General features: G+C 40.9%; 1 protein-coding gene across 1 annotated transcript; it reads right to left on the reverse strand.

Moving 5' to 3' along the window:
• Positions 1-19,581: 19,581 nt before the first annotated feature.
• Positions 19,582-21,817, reverse strand: LOC121653970 (olfactory receptor 2K2-like). The gene is made up of 4 exons (XM_042007779.1): positions 21,679-21,817; positions 21,441-21,603; positions 20,137-20,363; positions 19,582-19,937 (listed from the first exon to the last, which is right to left on the reverse strand). Exons 1-4 carry the CDS (start codon positions 21,815-21,817, stop codon positions 19,582-19,584), a joined length of 885 nt encoding a protein of 294 aa, XP_041863713.1.
• Positions 21,818-25,921: the final 4,104 nt, after the last annotated feature.

Consider the following 25,921-nt stretch of genomic DNA (forward strand, 5'->3'; position numbering starts at 1 on the left):
CCTTGGCAGAGCAAATTTGTTCAGCACGATACAGCAACCAGATTATCATTTTGCTTGCTATGATGCTGGACAGGACAAGTAAAAAAAAAAAAAAAAAAGATATCTGAAATGTTCATTTTGACTAGGAAGAACTGAATTACAGATATATGAAATATGTATCCTGTTAAGCTAATAAATGTCAAACCGGCTTGCCATACAGCTTCATGTTTCGGATGTATGATGTGTTGAGGGTCCAGGCTGCATGGATAACAGCAGTCATGATATTTCCCAGTACAAGCTGAATCCCTGTTTATTGAATAGTTCCAGGATATCTGGACTCTTTGGTAACAGAAGGAGAAACGTAGCTCGACCAGATCACAGAGAGCTGCTTTCTAAAAAGTTTCCCAGCAGAGTTAAGATACCCTATGGCAAACAATTCTAAACCCATCAAGTTTGCTATATTAAATGTTAGGTCAATAGCAGGGAAACATTTTTAAGTAATGATTTTATCACTGAGCACAACCTTGATTTTACGGTTTTAACTGAAACTTGGTTAAACCAAAATAACGGTGCAGCTGCTCTTATGGAATCAACCCCTCCCTACTTTAGTTTCATCAGTGAAGTCTGACTGAACACGAAAGGAGGAGGAGTACCAGTTTTATTCAATGAATCATTTCAGCGTAAGCAATTATCTCTTGGAAGTGTTCCTTCTTTTGAATACGTGGCTCTTCAGCTGAAGGCCTGTTTCAGAGTACTGTTTCTAAATATTTACAGGCCTCTGGGCATTGTGCAGTATTTTATGATGGTTTTAGTGAACTGGTGAACTCTGGAGCCAAATCTGTTAGGTTGTCAGGTTGTGAACTTGTCTTTAATTTGGGGTGTCTTCCCAGACCTTCTACAAACAGCTGTAATCAAGCTTCTGCTAAAAATGGACAATTTAGGCAAGACACAAATGAACAACTACAGGCTGATCTGAAATCTTCAGTTTTTAAGTAAGATCATCAAAAAGCTGTTTTTCGTCACCTTAATGACTTTTTAACACAAAACAACTGCTACGATGTCTCCCAGTCAGGTTTTAGACAGCACCACAGCACTGAGATGTTCTGACCAAAGTCATGACATATGAAATGACATACGTTTGAATACAAATGATGGTAAAATATTAGTCTTAGTCTTACTGGACCTTAGTGTTGTATTTGATACAGTTGACCACAATATATTCCTTAACTGACTGGAGAACTAGGTTGGCCTCTCTGATAATGTGCTACACTGGTTTAAATCTTATTTAGAGAATAGAAAGTATTTTGTGTCAATAGGCAAGATCACATTAGAGCAGACAAGAATTGCATGTGGAGTTTCCCAAGGTTCCATTCTGTGGCCTCTTCTGATTAACATCTACATGCTCCCAATGGCACAGGTCATAAAGAAAAACAAAATGAGCTACCATAGCTACGCAGATGACACACAAATATATATTACAATGTCACCAGGAGACCGAGGCCCCGTACAGGCTCTTGGTAAATGCATTGAGGAGATTAATGACTGGATGTGTCTGAACTTTCTTCAGTTAAACAAAAACAAAAGTGAGGTGATGGTCTTTGGAGCCAAAGGGAAACAATTAAAGGCCACCACAGAGCTTCAGTCTATACACCTAAAAACCACCAACCAGGCCAGAAATCTGGGTGTATTGATGGACTCAGACCTAAACTTTGAAAAACACATTAAGGGAATTAAAAAGTCAGCCTACTATCACCTTAAGAACATATCAAGGGTAAAAGATGTGATGTCTCAGCAGGACCTGGAAATACTATTCCATGGTTTCATCTTTAGTCAGCTTGATTATTGTAACATTGTTTTTACAGGTTCTACCAAAAAAATCAATTAGACACCTGCAGTTTATTCAGAACTCTGCTGCTCGAGTCCTCACTAATACCAAGAAAGTGGACCACATCAGTCCAGCTCTGAGGTCTTTACACTGGCTGTCGGTCCGTCATAGGATAGACTTCCAAGTTCTGCTGCTGGTCTATAAAGCTCTGAATGGTTTAGGACCAAAATGCATCAATGACCTCTTGACCCAGCATGAACCTACAAGAATTCTCAGGTCATCTGGATCCAGTTTCTTAGTTCAGTTCCCAAAGTCAGAACCAGACATGGAGAAGCTGCATTCAGCTTCTATGCTCCACATGTCTGGAACAAACTCCCAGAAAGCCTCAGATCAGCTGAAACACTCAGTTTATTTAAATCCAGGTTAAAAACCCACCTGTTCTCTGCTGCAGTTCAATAGTTTTTATTTAGAGTCCAGATCTGCATCTGGTTCTGTTAAGCTCGAATCTTTAAACTTGATCATGTTTTAATATTGTCTTTCCCCATGCTGGAACTTTATTTCTTGCATTTTATTTATTTTATTTTACCCTTTTCTTTCTGTTTTTGGTAATTAATTTTACTTCTTTTAATCTTTGTTTTTATTAAATGCACTTGTATTGCTTTCTGCACCCTGCTGTAATGGTTTATGTAAAGCACTTTGAATTGTCTTGTACATGAAATGTGCTATACAAATAAATTTGCCTCGTCTTGCCTTACTCACTTGACAATATGGAATCAGCAGCACAATTTTTTTTCTAGAATACTACCAAATTAAATCTATTATATGTAAAAAAAATATATATATACATTAACCAATTAACTTGCAGCTACCTATCAAGGTGGCAGAATTCTTGAATCTCAAAGCCCCAACGCTATTATCAAAGATATATAGACCAGGATATACAGACTCAAATTAAATGGATCCAACAGCCTATTAGGATCTGCATAATGACTCATTACTTTAAGTCAGGTGTGTCGGTGCAGGGACACGGTGCAGTATTGTGGCTCTCAAGGACCAACGTTGGCCACCCCTGATATAAACTATTATCTAAACTAGAAGACTCAATCTATCTTCCAACTTCAAAATGGGAGGCTGACTTATCCAGTAACTTTAATCAAGATGAAAGGTCACAAATATGTTCAAACACTTTACAATTACTAAGATTTCAAATATGCAATTAATACAATTAAAAATTATGCGTAGAAGTCAAAGGATGTTCAGGATGGGTCTGTCACAATCAAACATCTGCTCACACTGCACTGATAACACAATTGACAACTATCTCCATGCCTTGTGGTTCTGCACACAAGTTCACAGGTTCTGGCTTCAGGTGCTGGTTGCAATGATGTGTCTGGTCATGTATGGCTACTTTTGTTTAGGTTTTCTTGTTGTGTGTGTGTTTCTGGTACTTTGGTTGTTGTTGTGTTACATCTTGTTGTTGCTGTCTTGGTTACCTTTTAGGAACTGCTGATGATTAGTTTACCTGTAAAAGCTGTAGGAAATTCTCTATTGTGTTTCTGTACAGGTGTAGAAGCTGGTTGTCTGGTGTTAGGCTGGATTGAAGGTAATTCATTCTATCTACTGGATCTTTGTCTCCTCTTTCTTTTTGTACTTTCCTTTTTACATTTCTTCATTATTCCCCTTTCATTTTTGTCCACTGCGGTCAGGTCCAGCAAGATTACATAAATTCCATAATTCAAAATAAATAAATAAATAGATTATCAAGAGGACCCTTATACCCACGAAGCTCCCATTGCAAATTTGTTCAGCACAACACAGCAGCCAGACCATCATTCTGCTGCCACCATGCTGGACAAGTTAAAAAAAAAAAAAAAAAAGAAAAAAAACAGTCAAAATTGATATTCAGTATACTACAACCTGATAAACTGATTTGGTATTGGAAAATATTGGTATGCGCTAGTATCCACACTTTAAAACCATAAAACAGCAGTCTCTCTACTCACACACAAAGATGGTGTATGTATGTATGTATGTTTTTATTTATTTATTTATTTATTAAATTGTTTATTTATTTATTTATTTATTATCCATTCAGTTAATTAGGTAGTTTTATATGCCTTTATTTTTCTTCTATGATCTTGAAAAGTTATATTTCAGCAGTCCTGAGTAGAGCTGTATTATCATGTATAAATGCTGTTTCTCAAATTTCACACATTATTTACAACATTCTCATTATCACAAGCTACTGTCCTACCACCATAACAGTGACTATAATGACTCACTGTGTGAGTGTGTTAGCTTTTGGGATGGACCTTGATGAGGAAATGTTTAATGATGCTAGAGCGTAATTCTTTGCTGACCAGGCCGTAGATAAAGGGGTTGATTGCTGGAGGAACAACAATAAACACAATGTTGAAGAACCTCCGTATGTTTTGGGAGACAGAGGGGAACCTGAGAGCTATGATGATGACCAGTACAGCTATTTCATACAGGACATAAACAACAAGGTGAGGTGTGCATGTCTGAACTGCTTTGATGCGGACACTCTTATCATTTCTGCCTTGTTTTACAGAAGCACTCAGGATTCGGATGTAGGAAAAAGCAATGATGATGAAGACCCCTGTACTCAAAGTCCAGGTCATGGCAAGACCTAGAAAATCATAAAAAGGCAATTATTAATTAAAATTGAAAACCATGTTTTCATTTTTATTTTAAATTTTCTAACAATTAATTGGAAGAATTATAAGAACATTGCCCATGCTTGTGATAGTCTCATACTACCGTATATGTGGCTCCAAACTTGTGCAAAACAAAAGCAAAAACCAAACTTCATTGTTAATAAATGCACCGTAGATGTTGTTTGTGGGCGTAGGAATGCAGGCCAGGTCGAGGATGCCACGGTTGTTGCAGTAGACGTGAGGGATGTTTTGTCCACACAGTGGGACATTTATATGGAAGGCAAAGAGAACCACAATAAGCAGCAGGGCAACGATCCAGGCCAGAGCGCAGCAGGTGTGCAGCCAAGCCGAAGTCATGATGGCGTGATACCTGAGCGGCTCACACACTGCAACATACCTGCACAGAGAAAAGAGCTCAGTTCTTTCAGTGCAATATATGTTGTACACATATGTTAGAGAGTAGACACATTAATCATTAAAACCTTTCATTTTTTTGTTGCACATTAACACAGTTTTTTTTTTTTCCCTCAAAGTTCATGCTTTCTGGCTCTGAACACAAAAAACCCACATGCTGACTTAAATGCGCCAACAGTAGTTCAGATAATAATCAGACTATCTTATTTAAAATTTATTATTATGGCCTTTAATTTGGGACATTTTCCTTTGTGAAATCCTGGTTTCTCAGTTCTGAAAAATTCAGATTTTTAGAGCGACGACAGAAACATCATCACAACCCTAAAATCACAAGGAATCCATTAATACTAAATGTTGTGATTAATCGCTGGGAAAGAGATAAAATGCTGATACAAAACTGACCTGAAATCTGTTGATAATGTTGAATTTCTGCTATTTATTCATGTGTTGTTACATGAACCCTGATGTGCTGCTGATATCAGCTCAGACTATGTGTTAGTTCAGGTGCTGATCGCTTCTCTGTTTCCCCCTAGTTGATTTTGTCTCCCTCTCCTTTCTTTCTTTTCATCCTGTTAGTCTGATCTTCCTTTCTTGGGGAGATACATCACTTTTCCTGTTCGCTGTGGCTGTCCAACCACATAGGTTGAATTACTCGATTCAATCACCTGGTGCAGGTGTGGACTGAAAAATTTTACACCATTTTGAATGGGGCTTCAAAGAATAATTGATCCATAATTATTCAAATTAATGGAGAATTCAGAGCAAATTTAAGCTTACTGGAGCTTTTTTTTTCTGTTAAACAGATTTATTTTACTTTACACATTAGTCCAGGATAACAGTCTACTGTCCCTGTTACCATCAGGCCTATATCAATTATCTCCTCACTGCTGGATGGTTAATTCCTGCCGGGACACAGGATAACAGACTCAGCTGATGCTGACAAGGATCTTTAGTCCTCATCACTACAGAATGAAATTATCAGGTCATGTGTTAAAAGACCTTGCAGCTGCTAGTATCATGTAAAAATCTAATAAAAAACTGAATTTGACATTTGAAGATTGTAGGTTCCCAAAAAAGAAAAACAAATTTACCAGTAATTCTCTATAATAATAAATGAAAAACTTAAAGTGAGAAATTAAATTAACTGCTGAAGGAATAAGTTTCAGCACATGATCTTCCAAAACCCGCTCATTGTTATTTAGAACATTTTAAACTCTGGAAAAACTATTGCAGCAAAAAGTTTCCGAACCTGAAAAGCTGCTCTTATCCTCAGTGATTTTACTACCTGTCATAGGCCATAGCACCCAGAACAGTCTGTATTGCAACCCCGTATGTGTGCACGCTGAAGGCCTGAGCGATGGCCAAGATGTAGGTGATCTTCTTCTGTCCCATCAGGAAGTGCATCATGAGGCGAGGCAGCACTGCAGTGGCCCCCAACAGATCACAGACTACCAGGTGACACACCATAATAAACATGGGTCTGTGCAGGTTCCTATCTACAGCAATGACACACACTACTATACCATTCCCCAGCAGCACCACAATGTAGGCAAACAGAGCCAAGAAGAAGAGGAAAGGGCCGTAGCCTGGTGGTACATCGAAGCCTTCTAGCTCAAACACAATCGGCTGTGTGAGAGGAGTGACCGTGGTTTTGTTCTCCATCCAAAGCAGTATACTCCTGTAAGAGACATATTAAAATGTTTAAACATATGTGCTCAGAAAGCAGAGAGCGTAATGTTAGATTTTTATCAATAATTTCTCATAAAAGCTAATTCAACATTAGATGTATTATTGCAACATGAAAAAAACACACAGTAGTACCTCCAAAACATGCAGCTGCCACTGAATGAGGGTAGAAATTGAAGTACTTCTTGGTGAATTCATAAGTCTGTTCTGCCTTCCTCTCTTGTCTGTGATGCTGGTCTGACTTGTTGTGGAACGTGTTGTCCTTTAATGATTTTATAGAGTGTTTGATGTTGTTGCAGTATCAGCTGCACCATGGAAACACCAATAGGGAGAAATGTGTGAAAAACAAGGCCCTCAAACTGCACTGCAGCAAAATCTCATTTGGAATATTTTACCATTAAGATCTATCTGCTTTCAGGAACTTCATTATTTCCTTTCAGTCATTTTTTCTTGCTGTAACTGTATAAAACAAGTATAAGGAGCCATTATCCATCTTCTGAACTGTGTTCAGAAAAAGAATTAAAAAGAAAACAAGTGCTTCGATTAGATTTTGTTTTTTTTTTATCTGAGAGAAGTCCTGCACAGAAATCATATGTACTCCATGTATGTTGTGTTTACCCATTGAAATACAATTAAATTAAAGTGCACCATACAATGAGTCAACCTAAATCATACATGTGCAAGTCGTTCATGCACAACATGCTTAATGTAATTAAAAGAAAAAAGAAATTAGAAAGCTGAAAGGCAAAGCTTGAGCTTTAAGACCCATTTCTGCTCTCTACGTACGTAAATAGCTACGCCCATTTCAAACGTTGTCATGCATCACCGCCCTTATACCTCCATGTGTGTTTTGCATTGCCATGTTTGTTAAGTCAGTTCCTCCACTAGTGGTCAGTGCTGAGTTCAGAGCTGATGTCAGTTTCAGACACTGTTTGGTGGCGGTGATGCACCGTGAAATTCTTTCTAACCGCACAACACCCAACCCCCGCATATCCTTTTTTCAACAGCTTGCGTGATTTCTACAGTCGTCCTCATTCTTCTGCTTTTTTGCTCCCTTCCTGATCCTCATCTTCTCAGGTTTGTTTCTTTCTCTTGTCGCATGTCACCTATTTTGCTCAGCACTACACCCACAATTTCCTGTGGTATTGCTCTGTCTTCTGGGTCCATCGACGGATAGCTAAGCTCCCTAAAAATGAACCAAATTACGCATGTAACCGACGCAGAAGCTGGACGACACTGTACGTCAGTCTACGTATCCGCCTTCTGTGTAGAGCAGGGGCGGTCAACGTCAGTCCTCAAGAGCCACAATCCTGCAGGCTTTCCAAATTTCCCTGCTCCAGCACACCTGACTTAAACTAATGAGTCATTGTGCAGATCCTTATAGGCTGTTGGATCCATTTAATTTGAGTCAGGTGTGCTAGAGCAGGAAATTTGGTGGCTTTCACAGGACAGACACTGGCCACCTCTGGTGTAGAGCATAAATGGGCCTTCACTTGGCTCCGTATGTTCCAACCCTCAGATATGCTCACGAGTTCTGGGTGATTACCAGAAATAATGGGATTGCAGATATTAGTGAAGCAACTGTCATCAGTTGCAGTGCCAGGACAGAGAACCAGGGCGGGCCCCATTTATCAAATAATTTTGACTTTATAAGAGGACAAATTCCAGTTTAATAATTCAATATTAGACCCATGTTGACGTAAATTAGGTATAGAATACAAAAAACAAAAAAGAGTTTTTTCCCTCTATTAATGGAAACAAAAAAACAACTTTTGCTGACACTGAAAATAGTAACATACCAGATTTAACAGAAAATAGATATGTCATAGCGACTTACTACACTTAATAAGGATAAGTCGGGCTGGGTTTAATCCAGCTGCAGGTGATGCTCCGGAGGAAGAGGAGGAGACGGATACATGCAACGGTGGTTGCTATGGTTACTGTCTTGCTAGGTCTCATCACATTGTGGAATCATCCAACCTGCTGGAAGTGGCTGATTCTTGCTGTGTGACACCTGATACGTGTTCCTTTCTTCACCTTATCACTGAATCACTTCCTGATGTTTATTGTCCAAAGGTCTGGTTCTAGTTTTTTAAATGACTTTGCAACAAATATTGAGATAATTTAAAGAACACATCATGTTCTTTAAGTTATCTTTCATAGACTGGATTTAAAAGCATATAAATAACCAAATCTTCACTTTTTCCATGTAAGCTTACACCCATCTGGAACAACCCTGACATCCTGCAAAACAATAAGATGATTAACTTCACTCAATGAAAAATTAAAGGAATTAAACAGAACATGATGGGAAAAGAATTTTTCATTTTATATTCTCACTTCACAATATGGAATCAGCAGCACTAAATTTCTAGAATATCACCAGCTTAAATCTATTTTATTGTCATGCTTGCGCTTCCTCCACCAGTACTCTCATCTTCACCTTTCTAGTGATCACCGGATCTGACTACAATACAGCGCAGTTGGGTCCCCCGTGAGAACATCCCTGAACCTTCCCTCGTTCTGGACTTCGACTGGGCTCGACCCGATTACCCTGCGCCACGTCCATAGGGTCATCCTCTGGGAGTCTGGAGTCGCGCCTCAAGGCGAGGGTACTATCATGCCTGCGCCTCCACCAGTGCGCTCATGTTCACCTTTCTACTGATCACCGGTTCTGACTACAATACACATGTTTCATCTGCCTCTGCCGTCTTGGATGCCACCTGTGATCAATCATCATCAGTCTCATGAACAATACCTGTCCACACTGTTTTTTATACCATCAGTTCACTCTAGTCATTGTGTAGTATTATTCCCATGTTCCTTTACTTGATTAAAACTCCTCAAACTGCTGCCTGTCAGCGCTTACAGAAGACAACACCTAACATGGACGCAGCGGTCAGTTCTCCTCCTGGAGAGGGACCTTCATCTGATTCAGCTTCAGTCCCTGAACAGACCCCTGTCATCATTCATCTCACTGAGGTGGCTACTGCTTTGGAGCAACAAGTGAGAAGAGAGGAAGCGATGATGTCCGACCTGTTGAGGCAGCTGCAGATCCAACACCACCCACCACCAACAGCTGACATTAATCTGGCTCCTATCCTATGTGGTTGTGTGGGTGTTTGTATGTGGAGAGGGTCAGGTCTGGGGCCCACCAGACCCTAGACTCCCTGGGCTGCCCCTGGTGGGGGTGGGAGGGGGTGCGGAGGGGTGGGGGGTGATTGGGTAAGTGTTGGGGTAAAGAGGGTTTTTTTTTTTTTCTTTTGGGGGGAGGGGGGAAGACCTGTGGACATGTTCTTGTCCCTGGGGTGCCTAGCCTTGGTGTTGGGTTGGCGTGGCCCACGGTGGTTTTGCCTGGGGCGGTCGGCCCCGTCGGGTTCCTGGGTGGGGCTCTGCTGGGAGGAATGGGTGGCCCTTGGGCCTGTGGGGTGCCTGCCCTCCGTGCGGCCCGCACCGCAGCACCCGGCACCCGCTGGGCCTGCTTGCCATCGCCCTGTGCTGCCCGGTGCCCCTGCCCCGTCGCACCGGGGGTTCTGGTCTGGGGGCCCCTCTGCTCCGGTCCGGGTGGGCCGCTGCTCTGTCTGCTTTGGCTGTCCCGGGCTTGGTGCTCTGTGGACCTGCTTGGCCTTTGGGGCCTCGGGCTCCCCCCGTCCCCCGCTGATGCTTCAGGGTGCGGAGTGATCGCGGCCCCCTTGCGGGTACACATTTCCTCCTTGTTGCATGGCCACACATGCATGTTAACACGTGCATGCTCACAAACGTGCTCGTCTCTCTGTCCGCTTCTCACTAGATGTAGCTGATGTTTGTGTGTTGGTACTTTTGTCTGCAGGTACTATTGATGACTATTGTAATTTTTCATATCATCATCATCCTATTTTTCTTTTGGTCTCATGTAGTACTGTGGTAGTTTATATTGTTTTTTTTTTGTGATATGTTCTGGGCAGCATAGACAACTGTGATTTCCACATTTTAATCCTGTCCTTTTCTCCCCTTTTTTTTTTTTCTCTCTTCCTCTATCTCCCTGTCAGGTTCGGCACTGACATATAAAGACTAAAGAAAATAAGATAACAATAAAAATAATAAAAATATCAAGGGCAGCCATGTATATAACATGTCTCCCTTGGTGGCACACAGACCACCGTTCTGTATGTTAGGATGCTGGACAGGACAGGGTAAAAAAAAAAAAAAAAAAAAAAAAAAATCTGGCTCCTACCCCAATGGTTGCTCCTACGTCTGCAACTCCCTGGTAAGACTTCCTAAAGTTTACCATGGAGACTCATCTGGATGTGCTGGCTTCCTCCTACAGTGCAATTTATTCTTCACCTACCATCCGGAGCTGCAGGATGGAGAACGGATTGCCACTCTCATATCTCTCTTGGGTCGTCGAGCATGAGAATCGGCCACAGCCGTCTGGAATCGTGTGTAGTTGACGTACTAACGTCCTATGTACGGTTTCTAACGATGTTTCGCTCTGTTTTCGATCATCCCCCAGAAGGCAGAGAGGGAGGAGAGCGCCTCCTCTGGTTACAACAAGGCTCCCGGTCTGTGGCAGATTATGCACTGAACAAGCCAGCACTTGAGCTCGATCTTCCAACAGGAGCTGTGATCCAAGGTCAAAACAGAGTTAGCCTGTCGGCATGACAGTCTCTCCCTCAACGCTCATATCTGCTTGGCTTTTTGTCTTGATAATCTTCACTGCAAGAGACATCGTATCACCAACCAAGCCTGCAACAAGGGATGAAGCGGTGGAGGAACCAATGCAAATGGAGCACGCCAGGCTTTCAGCAGCGGAGCAACGGCACAGAAAGGAGAAAGGCTTATGCATGTACTGCAGAGAGGAGGACCACCCCCTGCTGGATTGCCCTCATGTTCCCCGGGCATGAGGGGATAAAAGAGATCGGCAGAACGCCGATCTCCGGGTGAGTGTTGCTCCGCCTTCTTACTGCTCAGAACAATTCTTAGTTCTCGTATATGTTCATGCTGGTGAATTGAGCTTTCCTGTCTCAGCCCTTGTAGCCTCCGGGGCAGCAGGGGATCTCATCTCTCCTGTTTTGGTTAATCAGCTCCGCCTCCCTCTCCATTGGCTTCCTTGTCCTGTCGCTATCCAGGTTGAGGCTTTGTTCAGCCACATCTTTAGAAACTTCAGCCTGCCTGAATATGTTGTCTCTGACCGTGGTCCACAATTCATATCTCAGGTCTGGAGATTGTTCTCGCACCGCCTGGGGGTCTCGATCAGTCTGACTTCTGGTTACCATCCTGAGTCTAATGGGCAGGCTGAGCGACTGAATCAGGAGTTGGGGAGATTTCTACAGGCCCACTGTTCCCATAACCAATGTGACTGGGCCCAGTTCCTGTCCTGGCGGAGTACGCCCAGAACTCCCTCTGGAATGCGTTGACCAGCTTGACTCCATTCCAGTGTATGCTGGGCCCCCAACCTGCCCCTGGCACCCAGATCCGGCCAGAGTCCAACCAGTTGACGAGTGGTTCCGCCGTGCGGAACGAGTCTGGGAGACGACCCATGTCCAGCTTCGTTGGGCGATCTGCGATCAGAAGATCCAGGCCGACCACAGACATTCTGACTCACCTACCTAAACATCCTGGTGACCGGGTTTGGCTCTCAACTCGAGACCTTCCTCTTTGCCTGCCATGCAGAAAGCTGAGTCCTCGGTTTGTCAGACTCTTCAAGATCCTTCGACGGGTCAACAAGGTTTCATTTACACTCCAACTCCCCTCGCATTTCCGCATCTCACCGACTTTCCATGTTTCCCTCCTCGGCCTGTGATCAGGGGTGCCTTTGCTGATGCGGTCCTGCCTGACGACCCTCCTCCGGTCTTGGACATTGAGGGTACTGTGGAATACTCTGTCTGGTCCATTTTGGACTCCAGGCATCGCCAGGGGCATCGTGAGTATCTGGTGGACTGGGAGGGTTATGGCCCTGAGTAGTGCAGTTGGGTCCCCAGTGAGAACATCCCTGAACCTGCCCTCGTTCTGAAATTCGACTGGGCTCGACCGGATCGCCCTGCGTCACGTCCACAGGGTCATCCTCTGGGAGTCTGGAGTCGCGCCTCAAGGTGGGGGTACTGTCATGCCTGCGCCTCCACCAGTGCGCTCATGTTCACCTTTCTACTGATCACCGGTTCTGACTACGATACCCATGATTCATCTGCATCTGCCATCTTGGATGCCACCTGCGATCAATCATCATCAGTCTCATGAACAACACATGTCCACACTGCTACTTATACCATAAGTTCACTCTAGTCATTGTGTAGTCTTATTCCCATGTTCCTGTACTCATTCCACTGATCTTACTGGATTAAAACTCCTCAAACTGCTGCCTGCGTTTGTGTCTGCCTCTACACCAGTCAGAGCTTACATATATGTACATATATGTAAAAAAACAATATACCATTAACCAATTAAACTTGCCTTAAACTTACCTATCAGGGTAGGAAATTCTTGAATCTCCATTAGGGTTGCAAAATTAAATGGAATTTTCAAAGTTGGAAACTTTCCATGGGAATTAATGGGACTATATGGGAATTAACCAGAGATTTACAAAATTTAGGTTGATAGGTTTATTCAATTAACTGGGAACTTAAATATAGTTGAGGAAAATATACTGTAGCATAATCTTGGCTAAAACAAGTAGATTTAATGTAAGCACAGTTGAATATCTATGCCATTCAATCACATGCACACTACTTACTGCAGGGTTTTTGAGGTCACACCCCCTACATACACCATGATTCCTCCATCACATGAACTGGTGATTTCTTCAACCCTGGAGTACTGAAGCCACACTTGAGCTTGCAACTACATAAAGTCATCTAAGTTTTCATTACATTATGGGGTAAATTTCGCTGCTGTTGGGCGCAAACCTCCTATCTCCAAAACTGTTATTTTTCAAAAAATGAAATGTATGGTTTTGTAATAACTGGACATAATGTCATTAAACTTGGCATTGTATTTTTTTGTTTGTTTGCTTTGTTTTGTTTTTTTTTCGTGTTTTTTTTCATATGTCGTTGGTCAATTATTTGTAAAACAACAGACAGACATAAAGGGTGACTGAGAGTACTGATTTATGAAGGAAAACAAAAATCACGAGTTTTGGACATAGGAGGTTTTTGCCCGACAGAAACAAATTATTTTATAGATCAATTATGAAACAATTATGTTACTATAAATATGTTCATGCTGTTGTACACTGAAAAAGGTGAACATGGGCAGCCATTGATGTAAGGAGGGATTTCTATTTGAACTGAACTATTATCGCTATGTTTCTGTCTTTTACTTGGTTTAAAGTAATGTATCACTGTCATTAAATGTAAATGTAAATAAAGCCCTCATTGGTTCAAAGTTATTGACAGACTTTTAATCAAACAACAATTGTAAGTTTAAGTGAAAGCGTCGCATGTCACGTGACATGCGTACGTACTGACATCACGCTACAACCAGACTTGAACTTTGAATTCTCCGCCATCTTCTTCTCCCGCCTGAAGACCCCACAGGAGAAGAGAAAGAAATCGGTAAGAAATACGCCGTTGTATACGCGTTTACATTTATACACCCCTCTTACACAAGGTAACTTAACGCTGTCTTTTATCACACGACGTCGATGATTAGCCATGACTTTTTGGTACGACATTGACATCATGCCGCTAACGTTAGCTAGCGGATCGACATGTGTTGCTGTTATCTTAGCAGACGCTGCTTTGTGAACTCGGCTGCGTGCATGTGTCTTAGCACATTGCTTCAGTTAACTAACGTCCTGCTTCACACCAACTTCCACAGAAGTACGGAGTGACTGTGGCTCACTTTCCTCATGGTTTTACAGTAACGGTAACCAGGGCTGGGGGGAGGGGGAGTGCGCATGGCGTGCTTCCATGGTGAAAGCAGAGTGATTGATGACACTGATTCATATCATCGCGTTTTTATGTAATTTTTTTGACAACAGACTTCTGCCAGCTATGCCCGATGGCCAGTCGGAGGAGGGGGGGGGGGGGTATATATGTGCAAACGTGAAAACGGAGTTTTTCTAAATTTACACTTTGGCTGAGGTTCTCATTTCATTTTTTCGTGTAAGGGGAAAGACAGTGTTTATATGTTGCAGTGGCTCTCATTAACAAATGTCTCCTTTCTTCTAGGTCTACAGTGATCTCATATGGTTAAAAGCAGCAACATTTAATGGGTAAGTGGTCATATTTGAATGCCATTTGAATTATGCAGCTGCGTATCACGTGTGAGGTTATGGTCATGATTATTGTAAGATAAGTATTGTTCTTGTTCATCACCTGTGATAGGAAGTTTTATTTTCTGTGACTGAATCCAAAGTGTAATTTGAACTGCCAAAGCAAATTTGTGTGGTAGTGGAATTCATGGGCAGGGTGATATGGTCTAAAGCAATAGAAAAAATCAAAAGGACTTTTTGTATATCATTCAATATGTTTAACATATGTATTAATATGTATTAAGTCACATATAAAATCATACCACATGGTAATATCCTGTGTGATGTAAAAGAGAAATCCCTATATTACTGCATAATCATGAGAACTCAGAAGGACTCACAGAAAGATTATACAATGTTTTATATTAGACATTTGCCCTCCGTAGACAAGAAATTGTGGTAAAACAGCCCAGGGAGGAAGAACTCCTGGAGCGATGGCCAGCGATGTTTCAAGAACAGGAGGTATGAGTTGAATCACTGTCATAATCTGTTAAAACTCTATTCCAGAGTTAAGTCAGGCAAACACTATTTTCCTGATTTTTTTTTTACTTTGCCAGTCGTATGCCTTAACATGAAATGTATTGTCTAATTTGTATATATTTCAGATCAATGCTGAATTCCTAAGGATTACAACGGTACCGCTACAATCACGATTCTTGGCTGGTTTGGATAAGCAGAGCAGTCAGCTTCTTCAGCTCATAAGGAAAAAAGGTGGAGCTGTTGGTGAGAAAATCAGGGACGCCCTTAAACCTTTGCATCAGGTACAGAATGAAATGCATATGTATTGCATTTGATTTCCTCTTTTGTCAGTTCAGTTGTCGGTGAGTTGAAAGCTAATATGTATTTTATCTTTTGTCTTTTGAAATGTCTTTGTTGCTATAGGGTGTGGACTTGGATATAAGAAGAGAGTGCCTCCTGAAGTCGCTAGTGATTTGCCTGGGTGAAGATGTGAGCCACCTGATCAAAGAATACCTGGTAAGTCAGTAAATCATGGCAATGCACTGAGATCAGACAGGGTCTCTGAGACCCCGAGAGCGGAGGAGGGGAGGAGAAGAGGAAGGGGGAGAGGAGAGGAGAGGAAGGGGGAGAGGGGAGGAGGAGGGGAGGAGGAGGAGAAAAAGAGAGGGGAGGGGGTCCCAGTGACCCTGAGGAGGGGGGAAGGGGAGGAGGAGGAGAGGAGGGTAGAAAGGGAGAGGAGAGGAAGAGGGTAGGGGAGGAAGGGAGAGGAGGAGGAGAAGAAGAGAGGAGAGAAGAGGAGAGGCGAGGAGAGAAGGGGATGAAAGGAGGAGAGAAGAGAAGACAGGTGCCGGTCTGCTTGGACTCGACCCAGGGCAACAGGAGGGTTAAAATTAGAATGTGATCAGAAGAGTGCACATATTATGTACTACTTGCGTGATTAATTGTCTTTGAGTGTCAATAATTGTAATCATTATTGAATGAATAATCACCCCTCTCCTGTCCCTGAGGACAATTATCTAAACTAACGTAACTGTCTAATATCAGGTTGTCCAAAAGGAAGAGGCGGAGGAAGAACTTGAAAATGCCGCCATGGCCATCTTTGTCCTCCGCGATGGTGACGCTCTCTCCCCTCCAAAGGACATTGGCCTTGTCATCGATGGTGTTGAGGTACTTAACGACTTGTCCTTCATTGCATCGGCTTGTGCCATGCTATTTGGTCTGACTTATGCACTCAACCTGAGTTACCCAGTGGAACTCAGATATACCTTTGAGACCTTTCAAAAAATCATTATGGATATTGAAAGTAAGCAAATGTCAAGAAGGATTCAGAACCTCAGTGCTAAGCTGCAGGAGTGAAAACTTGTGAACTAAAACACATTGTTGCATTGTTGTCATTGTTAGTATGAGCCTTGGTATTCATCACAGATGGCTTGTTGCTGTTGCAAGAGAAAACATTGTTATTCAGGTTTGCCAGGGTCAGATTTTGTGAAGTAATTGTGGTCATGTTTCTTAGTTTAAAATGGTTTCTTGGAATTGAAATGGCTCTTGTTTTATTAAGGAGACTTGACTTTTGCCCTGTTGCTGCTACGATTATTTCATGCAACACTGTTGGTGGGCATTCACACAGAGTCTGATGCTTTGTTGATTAGTGGAGGGCAGTGCACTTGGGAGTGTCACTACTGTGTGCGTGTGTCTGTGTGTATGCGTGTCTCTGAGCTGTGTGTGTGAGTGAGAGAGAGAGAGAGAGAGAGGGAGAGAAAGGGGTTGTGAAAGGTGCATTTAGTGCGCATGCTACCACCTTGAAATGGAGCACCAAACCCAATATGAATGCTTTATTGCCACTTTGGTCATTGCTCGGTCTTTGTTTTTTAGGCTTTTGAAAGAGTATTTGATTTTATATGTACATTGTATTTTCATACATAATGATTTATTTTTATATTATCTAAAGATTTGCCTACCTCACCTCAACCATTTTGAGCTGTTGGTTGTGCTTTTGAACAACTGGAGTTATTTATTTCATTTTTATACATTTATGTTTTAAAGAATAGCCCAGCTCACCTCAAAACCATTTGCTGTCATTACTGTAATTAGTTAGAAATTCAATAAAAGACATGTGAGAAGGTGAACTGTGTCTTTTCATTATTTTATCTTGGAGGTAAGTAATTTGTGACAAGTTACTTGTGACAAGTTGACGTAATTTCATTAGTTTTTCTGAAAGTGAAAAAATACATTGTATTCATACGACATATTACTTTGTAGGTATGTAAGATTTTGGCTCAAGCCAGGGTGAAAATATAAGTTGATGCAAAGCATGAAAAAGAAAATTTAAGTTGAAATTACGATTCCATTGTATTTGAAAACTTTCCTTGGTTTTAATTAAATTTTTGAATTAACATTACTACATTATTTACTTTGTTCAAACTATTTTTTGTAATTTGAGAAAAACTAAAAAAAATTAGATGTGACAAGTTGATGCAATTTTTTTAATTTGATCCAAAGTATCAATTTTTTCAGTGTGTCACAATCAAACATCTGCTGACACTGCACTGAAAACACAACTGACAATTATCTCCATGCCTTATGGTCCTGCACACCTGTCCGCAAGTTCTGGCTTCAGGTGTGTGAAGACATGTCAACATGGCTTAAATGTAATATTCCTGCAAACCCCACACTGTGTCTACTAGGTCACTTGTGTAACATTAGTATGGCAATGAACTTTCTGCATTGCGCAGTGAGCCTTTGTCTGCGCATGCATTGTTTCGTTTTAGCTTTGGAGTGTTACTCTTTAGCACCCCCTACAGCCTTGTAGTATGTACTACAGTGCTTTCATGGGGATGCTGAAGCCGTTCTCCTTGTTTTCACCACTGTTTACACACCTGAACCAGCTTTGGTGCTGTGTGAACACAATCTAAGACTATAGTTATGCCCAAAAACTGTGACTTAAAAAAACATAGCCAATATTACAATACAGTCTGGAAATATTAGATATTTAGGCATAAACATTACCCCCGGGTTATCCGAACTAACAAAAGTAAATTATGTCAAGCTACTTAAAACAATAGTGGATGATCTCTCATTGTGGAGGGGCTTACCCATATCACTAAAAATGATGGTTTTACCTGAGATCAACTACCTGTTTTCAGTGATACCCACTAAACCACCCTCCAGCTGGTTTATTGGCTGACCTATCCAATAACTTTAATCAAAATGAATGGTCACAAATGTGCTTAAATACATATAAAATTTCTAAGAATTCAAATATGCAGCTAATACAATTCAAAATTCACCACAGAACTCATTATACAGGACAAAGGATGTTCAGGATGGGTCTGTCACAATCAAATATCTCCTTAAATTACTTCCATGCGTTGTGGTCCTGAACGCCTGTCTGCAGATTCTGGCTTCAGGTATGTAAAGACATGTCAACATGGCTTAAATGTAATATTTCTGCAAACCCCACACACTGCTTACTAGGTGACTTGGGTGAAAGTAACATGATAATTACCTCTGCACACATGATCCTCATGCACTTATACATTGCAAACTATTCTTGTGAACTGGAAAGCCAAAAATAATCAGTGTATTGTGATTATGCCATCGTCAGTTTTGTGGTCGGATATTGGCGGGGGGTACCAGGTGGTTTTCTGTATTGGGGACCTAGGCTGCAATGCTGTGTCTGGTCACGTTTACATGATCACACTCATCTCTAATCACTCCTCATTCCTCATACTTTGCATGCAGACAGTCACTGAGTTATCCAGTGGGTTTATACTGGTTTAGTTTAGAGTTTAGAGTTTTGTAGTTTAATAGTTTAGAGCTACTTTTATTCAGCCCAACACAGCAGCCAGAGCATCATTCTGCTGCCATCATGCTGGAGAGGACAAGTTAAAAAACAAATAAAAAAGAAGTGATATGTGGTATATTACAGCCTGATAAACTGATTTGATATTGAAAAATGTTGGTATTGGCTAGGATCCAAACTTTAGATATCGCATCGGAACCCCAAAACAGCAGTCCATCTACTGATACACAGAGATCGTGCACGTATGTATGTATTTATGTATGTATCTATTTATTTATTTATTTCTTTATTTATTTATTATCCATTCCGTTAATTAGGTAGTTTTATATGCCTTTATTTTTCTTCTATGACATTAAAAAGTTATACTTCAGCAGTCCTGAGTAGAGCTGTATTATCATGTATAAATGCAGTTTCTCAGATTTCACACATTATTTACAACATTCTCATTATCACAAGCTACTGTCCTACCACCATAACAGTGACTATAATGACTCACTATGTGAGTGTGTTAGCTTTTGGGATGGACCTTGGTGGGGAAATGTTTAATGATGCTGGAGCGTAATTCTTTACTGACCAGGCCGTAGATGATGGGGTTGATTGCTGGAGGAACAATCATAGTCAGAATGCTGAAGAACTTCCGTATGTTTTGGGAGAGGGAGGGAAACCTGTAACTCACAATGATAATGACTGCAGCGATCTCATACAGGACATAAACAACAAGGTGAGGTGTGCATGTCTGAACTGCTTTGATGCGGACACTCTTATCATTTCTGCCTTGTTTTGCAGAAGCACTCAGGATTCGGATGTAGGAAAAAGCAATGATGATGAAGACCCCTGTACTCAAAGTCCAGGTCATGGCAAGACCTAGAAAATCATAGAAAGGCAATTATTAATTTAAACTGAAAACCATGTTTTCATTTTTATTTAAAATTTCTTACAATTCATGGGAAGAATTATAAGAACATTGCCAATGCTTGTGATAGTCTCGATACTACCGTATATGTGACCTCAAACTTGTGCAAAACAAAAGCAAAAAACCAAACTTCATTGTTAATAAATGCACCGTAGATGTTGTTTGTGGGAGTAGGAATGCAGGCCAGGTTGAGGATGCCACGGTTGCTGCAGTAGACATTATCGATCCTTTGTCCACACAGTGGGACATTAATATGGAAGGAAAAGAGAACCACAATAAGCAGCAGGGCTACAATCCAGGCCAGAGCGCAGCAGGTGTGCAGCCGAGCTGAAGTCATGATGGCGTGATACCTGAGTGGCTCACATACTGCAACGTACCTGCACAGAGAAAAGAGCTCAGTTCGTTCAGTGCAATACATATTGTACACATATATTAGAGAGTTAACGCATTCATCATTAACACCGTCCAGGTTTTTGTTGCACATTAAGAAAGTTTATTTATTTATTTTTTTTTTTTCTCAAAGTTCATGCTTTCTGGCTCTGAACTCAAAAAACCCACAAGCTGAGGCTTGCAGTCCAATGCCTCCTCAGCCATGTAATATCTTGCTGCAGTTTGATGTAAGAGCAGAGAGCGGGTTTATTAAAATCAAGAGATGCTTTCCTTCTGGCACTTAAGAAAAGAGAGAGAGAGAGAAAAAAAAGAGAAAACCCATGCAGATGGGTGGAAAATTGTGATTTCTAAACAGGAAATTGCTCTAAACTGACAATGAGTTTTTTTTTAAACACACACACACTCATATATATATATATATATATATATGTAAAAATAGGCTGAATTACTTGGTTCAGACACCTGGTGCAGGTGTGGACTAAACCACTTTCCCCATTTTGAATGGGGGCTTCAATGAATAGTCAAATTAATGCAGAATTCAGAGCAAATTTAAGCATACTGGAGCTTTTTTCTAATTAGACTGATTTATTTTCATTTACAAATTAGTCCAGGATAACAGTCCCTGTTACCATCACTTATCCCCTTACTGTTGGAATGTTAATTCCTGTTTTCCTGTGTCCCACAGAATATTGAATCGGCTGATGCCGACCTACAAGGATCTTTACTCCACATCACTACAGAATGAAAACGTCAGGTCATGCGTTAAAAGACCTTGCAGATGCAGTACGTGCTGGTATCAGGTAAAAATTTAATAACAAAAAGTGATTTTGCCATTTGAAGACCGTAGTTTCCTTGGAAAAATCTAATTTTGACCAGTAAATCTCTATAATGATAAATGAAAAACTTAAAGTGAGAAATTAAATTAACTGCTGAAGGAATAAGTTTCAGCACATGATCTTCTAAAACCCACTCATTGTTATTTAGAACATTTTAAACTCTGGAAAAACAGCAAAAAGTTTCAGAACCTGAAAAGTTCAGAACCTTATCCTCAGTGATTTCACTACCTGTCATAGGCCATAGCACCCAGAACAGTCTGCACTGCTGCACCGTATGTGTGCACGCTGAAGGCCTGAGCGATGGCCAAGATGTAGGCGATCCTCTTCTGGCCCATCAGGAAGTGCATCATGAGGCGAGGCAGCACTGCAGTGGCCGCCAGCAGATCACAGACTACCAGGTGACACACCATAATAAACATGGGTCTGTGCAGGTTCCTATCTACAGCAATGACACACACTACTATACCATTCCCCAGCAGCACCACGATGTAGGCAAACAGAGCCAAGAAGAAGAGGAAAGGGCCGTAGCCTGGTGGTACATCGAAGCCTTCTAGCTCAAACACAATCGGCTGTGTGAGAGGAGTGACCGTGGTTTTGTTCTCCATCCAAAGCAGTATACTCCTGTAAGAGACATATTAAGATGTTTAAACATATGTCCTCAGAAAGCAGAGAGCGTAATGTTAGATTTTTATCAATAATTTCTCATAAAAGCTAATTTAACATTTACATTTATTATTGAAACATGAAAGAAACACACAGTAGTACCTCCAAAACATGCAGTTGCCACTAAATGAGGGTAGAAATTGAAGTACTTCTTGGTGAATTCATAAGTCTGTTTTGCCTTCCCCTCTTGTCTGTGATGCTGGTCTGACTTGTTGAGGAACGTGTGTTGTCCTTTTAATGATTTTATGGAGTGTTTGATGTTGTTGCAGTATCAGCTGCACCATGGAAACACCAATAGGGAGAAAGGTCTGTGAAAAACAAGGCCCTTCATTATTTGCTTTGTCATTTTTAATTTTTTTTTGTTTTAGGGTAAACATAACTGTATAAAACAAGTATAAAGCGCTATCATTCATCTTCTGAATTGTGTTCAGAAAAAGAATTTAAAAGAAAACAAGTGCCTCAATTAGATTTTGTTTTTTATCTGAGAGAAGTCCTGCACAGAAATCATACGTACTCCATGTGTGTTGTGTTAACCCATTGAAATACAATTAAATTAAAGTGCACCATAAAATGAGTCAAGCTAAGTCATACATGTGGAAGTTGTTCATGCACAACATGCTTAATGTAATTAAAAGAAAAAAGAAATAAGAAAGCTGAAAAGGCAAAGCTTGAGCTTTAAGGCCCATTTCTGCTCCCTACATACGTAAATAGCTACGTCCGTTTCAAACGTCATGCATATACCTCCATGTGTGTTTTGTGTTGCCATGGTTGTTAAGTCAGTTCCTCCACTAGTGGTCAGTGCTGAGTTCAGAGCCGATGTCAGTTTCAGACATTATTTGATGGCGGTGATGCTCTATGCAGTTCTTTCCAACCACCCGACATCCTAAACATTTGCATATCATTTTTTCAACAGCTTGCATGTCGTCCTCATTCTTCTGATTTTTTGTTCCCTTCCTGATCCTCTTCTTCTCTGGTTTGTTTCTCTCTCTGGTCACATGTCTCCTATTTTGCTCAGCACTGCCCCAGTGGTATTGCTCCGTCTTCTGGGTCCAGCAACGGATAGCTAAGCTCCCTGAAAACGAACCAAAATACGCACGTCTCCATATGTGCCAACCGTCACATATGCTCACAAGTTCTGTGTGGTTACCAGAAATAATGGCATTGCAGAAATTAGTGGAGCAATTGTCCTCAGTCGCAGTGCCAGGACAGAGAACCAGGGCGGGCCTCATTTATCAACTGACTTTTCACTTTATAAGAGGAGAAATTCAAATTTAACATTTCAATATTTGACCCATGCTAAAGTAAATTAGGTACAGAATACAATGAACAAAAGCAAGTTATTTTCCTCTACTAAAGGAGGAAAAAAAACAAAAAAAACTTTTGGTTTATACACCTAAAAGTGTATAAACCGAAACCCAAAACAAAAACTAAAACATGACACAAACAATGATCCTAACAGAAAACCGGACACAAAAACCAGAACTAGAAACCAAGATCAAAACAGAACATGGCAAACCAAAACCATAAACTATGATCAAAATCTAACACAAACCAAAAAAAAAGACAACCCCTACGTGAAATGGACTCACTGTGTCATACACAGAGAGGCACTGGCGTCCAAGAAAATGAGCCCTGAGTTATATGACGTTTTAAATGACAGCGCCAAAGTGACCAACTTCATAAAATCAAGGCCACGTAATGCACGCCTGTTTCGCCACCTCTGTGAAAATATGGGAGCTGAACACAAGCAACTGCTACTGCACACAGAAGTGCGCTGGCTCTCTTGAGGAAGAACACTCAACCGGCTATTTGAGTTACTGTCGGAAGCACACACCTTTCTGGCTGAGCATCAATCTCCCCTTGCCACCTTGTTCCTGGAGAAATACTGGCTTGCACAGCTGTGCTACTTGGCCGAGATATTCAGCAAACTGAATGAACTGAATACGTCTTTGCAGGGCAAAGACAGCAGCATTTTGAACTCTTATGACAAAGTGGGTGGCTTCCTGAAGAAAGCAGAGCTGTGGAGAAGGTCTTGTGCTTATGGAGATTTCACCTGCTTTCCTCAGGTGGATGATTTTCTCACTAGTGAGGATGTGGACAGAGCACTAGTGAAATCAGTTATAGTGGGCCATTTGACCAACTTGATTCAGGGCTTTCAGTCCTACTTTCCTGACATAGAGAAGGAATCTGCACAACTGGATTGGGTGAGAAATCCATTTCTCTTGTCTGAAGCAAACAGAAACATGCTTCCTGTCACTTTTCAGGAAAAACCCTTGGAAGTGTCATCTGACCGTGGCCTCCAGATGAAGTTTGCCACATCCACACAGTTTTGGGCTTGTGTAAAACAGGAGCATCCTGACCTAGGACAGAAAGCTTTGGAGAAGCTACTATCCTTTGCCTCCACATATTTATGTGAGGCCTCCTTCTCTGCTACGACTGTGATAAGAGCAAAACAAAGAAACAGGCTCTCCCTGGAGAAGAGCTTCATCACACCAGTCGCTTCCCTGCCACCAAGACTGACAAAGAGCCTCAGTGACTCACAAGCCCAACTTTCCCACTAAAGTACTCGTGCAAAGTTCTCAGTTTAATGCAGCAGTGCAATCTTAAGTGTTGACAGTTTAAAACTTTTAAACTTCTAATGTTATTTTTGATCCTTAGAATAGATAGGTCAAGATGAGAAATATTTTAATTTAATTTTAGAAAACTCCATTTTAAAATTAGGTTAATCTTTATTTTCGTGAACATTTTCTGTGCTTTTTTCTAGGTTAATTGGGGTTAATTATTGTTAATTATTTCTTTTATGAGAAGAGCTGTTTATTAATTAAATTTAATATGTCATTCAGTTAATGAATGAATCTGTTTGGGAACCAATTTGTTTGTGATGTTCAAATATTAATTTAGAACTTAATATTACATCTATATGTGAGTGTCTTCTTATCTTTATCTTCTGTCTCAATGGTTCAAAAACGGTACTAAAAATGACTATTATTTTGCACAGTTACAGTTTAATATACCAGACACAAATGATAAAGTGCTGTATTTTTCATCTCTTTTTCCTGCCAAAACTGTTTCATGTTAGTTTGGGTGTACTTGGCTGAAAAAATATTCCACAAGGGGTACTTTATTGAAAAAAGGTTGAGAACCACTGGTTTAATGAGTCATTTCAGTGTAAGCACTTATCTCTTGGAAGTTTTCCTTCTTTCGAATATGTGGCTCTTCAGCTGAAGGCCTTACATTAATGTTTGTAAATATTTACAGGCCCCTGGACATGGTGCAGTCTTTTATGATGGTTTTAGTGAACTGGTGGACTCTTGAGCCACATCTGTCACAGACTGTGAACTTGTCTTTAATTTGTCTTCCCAGAACTTGTAAAAACAGCTGTAATCACACCTCTGCTAAAAAGGGACAATCCAGACAAGACACAAATGGGCAACTACAGGTCAATTTCAAATCTTCCTTTTCTAAGTAAGATAATCAAAAAAGCTGTTTTTCGTCAACTAAACCACTTTTTAACTCAAAACAACTGCTATGATGTCTTCCAGTCAGGTTTTAGACAGCACCACAGCTCTGAGGTGCTCTGACCAAAGTCATTAATGACATATGTTTGAATACAGACGATGGGAAAATGTCTGTCTTAGTCTTACTGGATCTCAGGGCTGCATTTGATACAGTTCACAACAACATAATGCTTAAACTGGGTGGGCCTCTCTGGCACTGCGCTACACTGGTTTAAATCTTATTTAGAGAATAGAAAGTACTTTGTGTCAATAGGTAACTTTACATCTGAGCAGACAAGAATTACATGTGGAGTTTCCCAAGGTTCCATCTTGGGACCTCTTCTGTTTAACACCTACATGCTCCCACTGGCACACGTTATAAAGAACAACTAAATAAGTTACCATAGCTATGCAGATGACTCACAGGTATATATTACAATGTCACCAGGAGACCGAGGCCCTGTACAGGCTCTTGGTAAATGCACTGAGGAGATTAATGACTGGATGTGTCTGAACTTTCTTCAGTTAAACAAAAACAAAACTGAGGTG

This window comes from Melanotaenia boesemani, chromosome 15, assembly GCF_017639745.1.
Source record: "Melanotaenia boesemani isolate fMelBoe1 chromosome 15, fMelBoe1.pri, whole genome shotgun sequence".
Lineage (NCBI taxonomy): Eukaryota > Metazoa > Chordata > Actinopteri > Atheriniformes > Melanotaeniidae > Melanotaenia > Melanotaenia boesemani.

Excerpts from the sequence above, each read along its gene's own strand:
- LOC121653970 (XM_042007779.1), bottom strand. The coding sequence starts at position 21,817 with ATGGAGAACAAAACCACGGTCACTCCTCTCACACAGCCGATTGTGTTT. Across the intron at positions 21,604-21,678 it reads CGTGGTGCTGCTGGGGAATG|TCTGTGATCTGCTGGCGGCC; the intron begins GTATAGTAGTGT and ends GTCACCTGGTAG. Across the intron at positions 19,938-20,136 it reads TCCCACAAACAACATCTACG|GTCTTGCCATGACCTGGACT; the intron begins GTGCATTTATTA and ends ATGATTTTCTAG.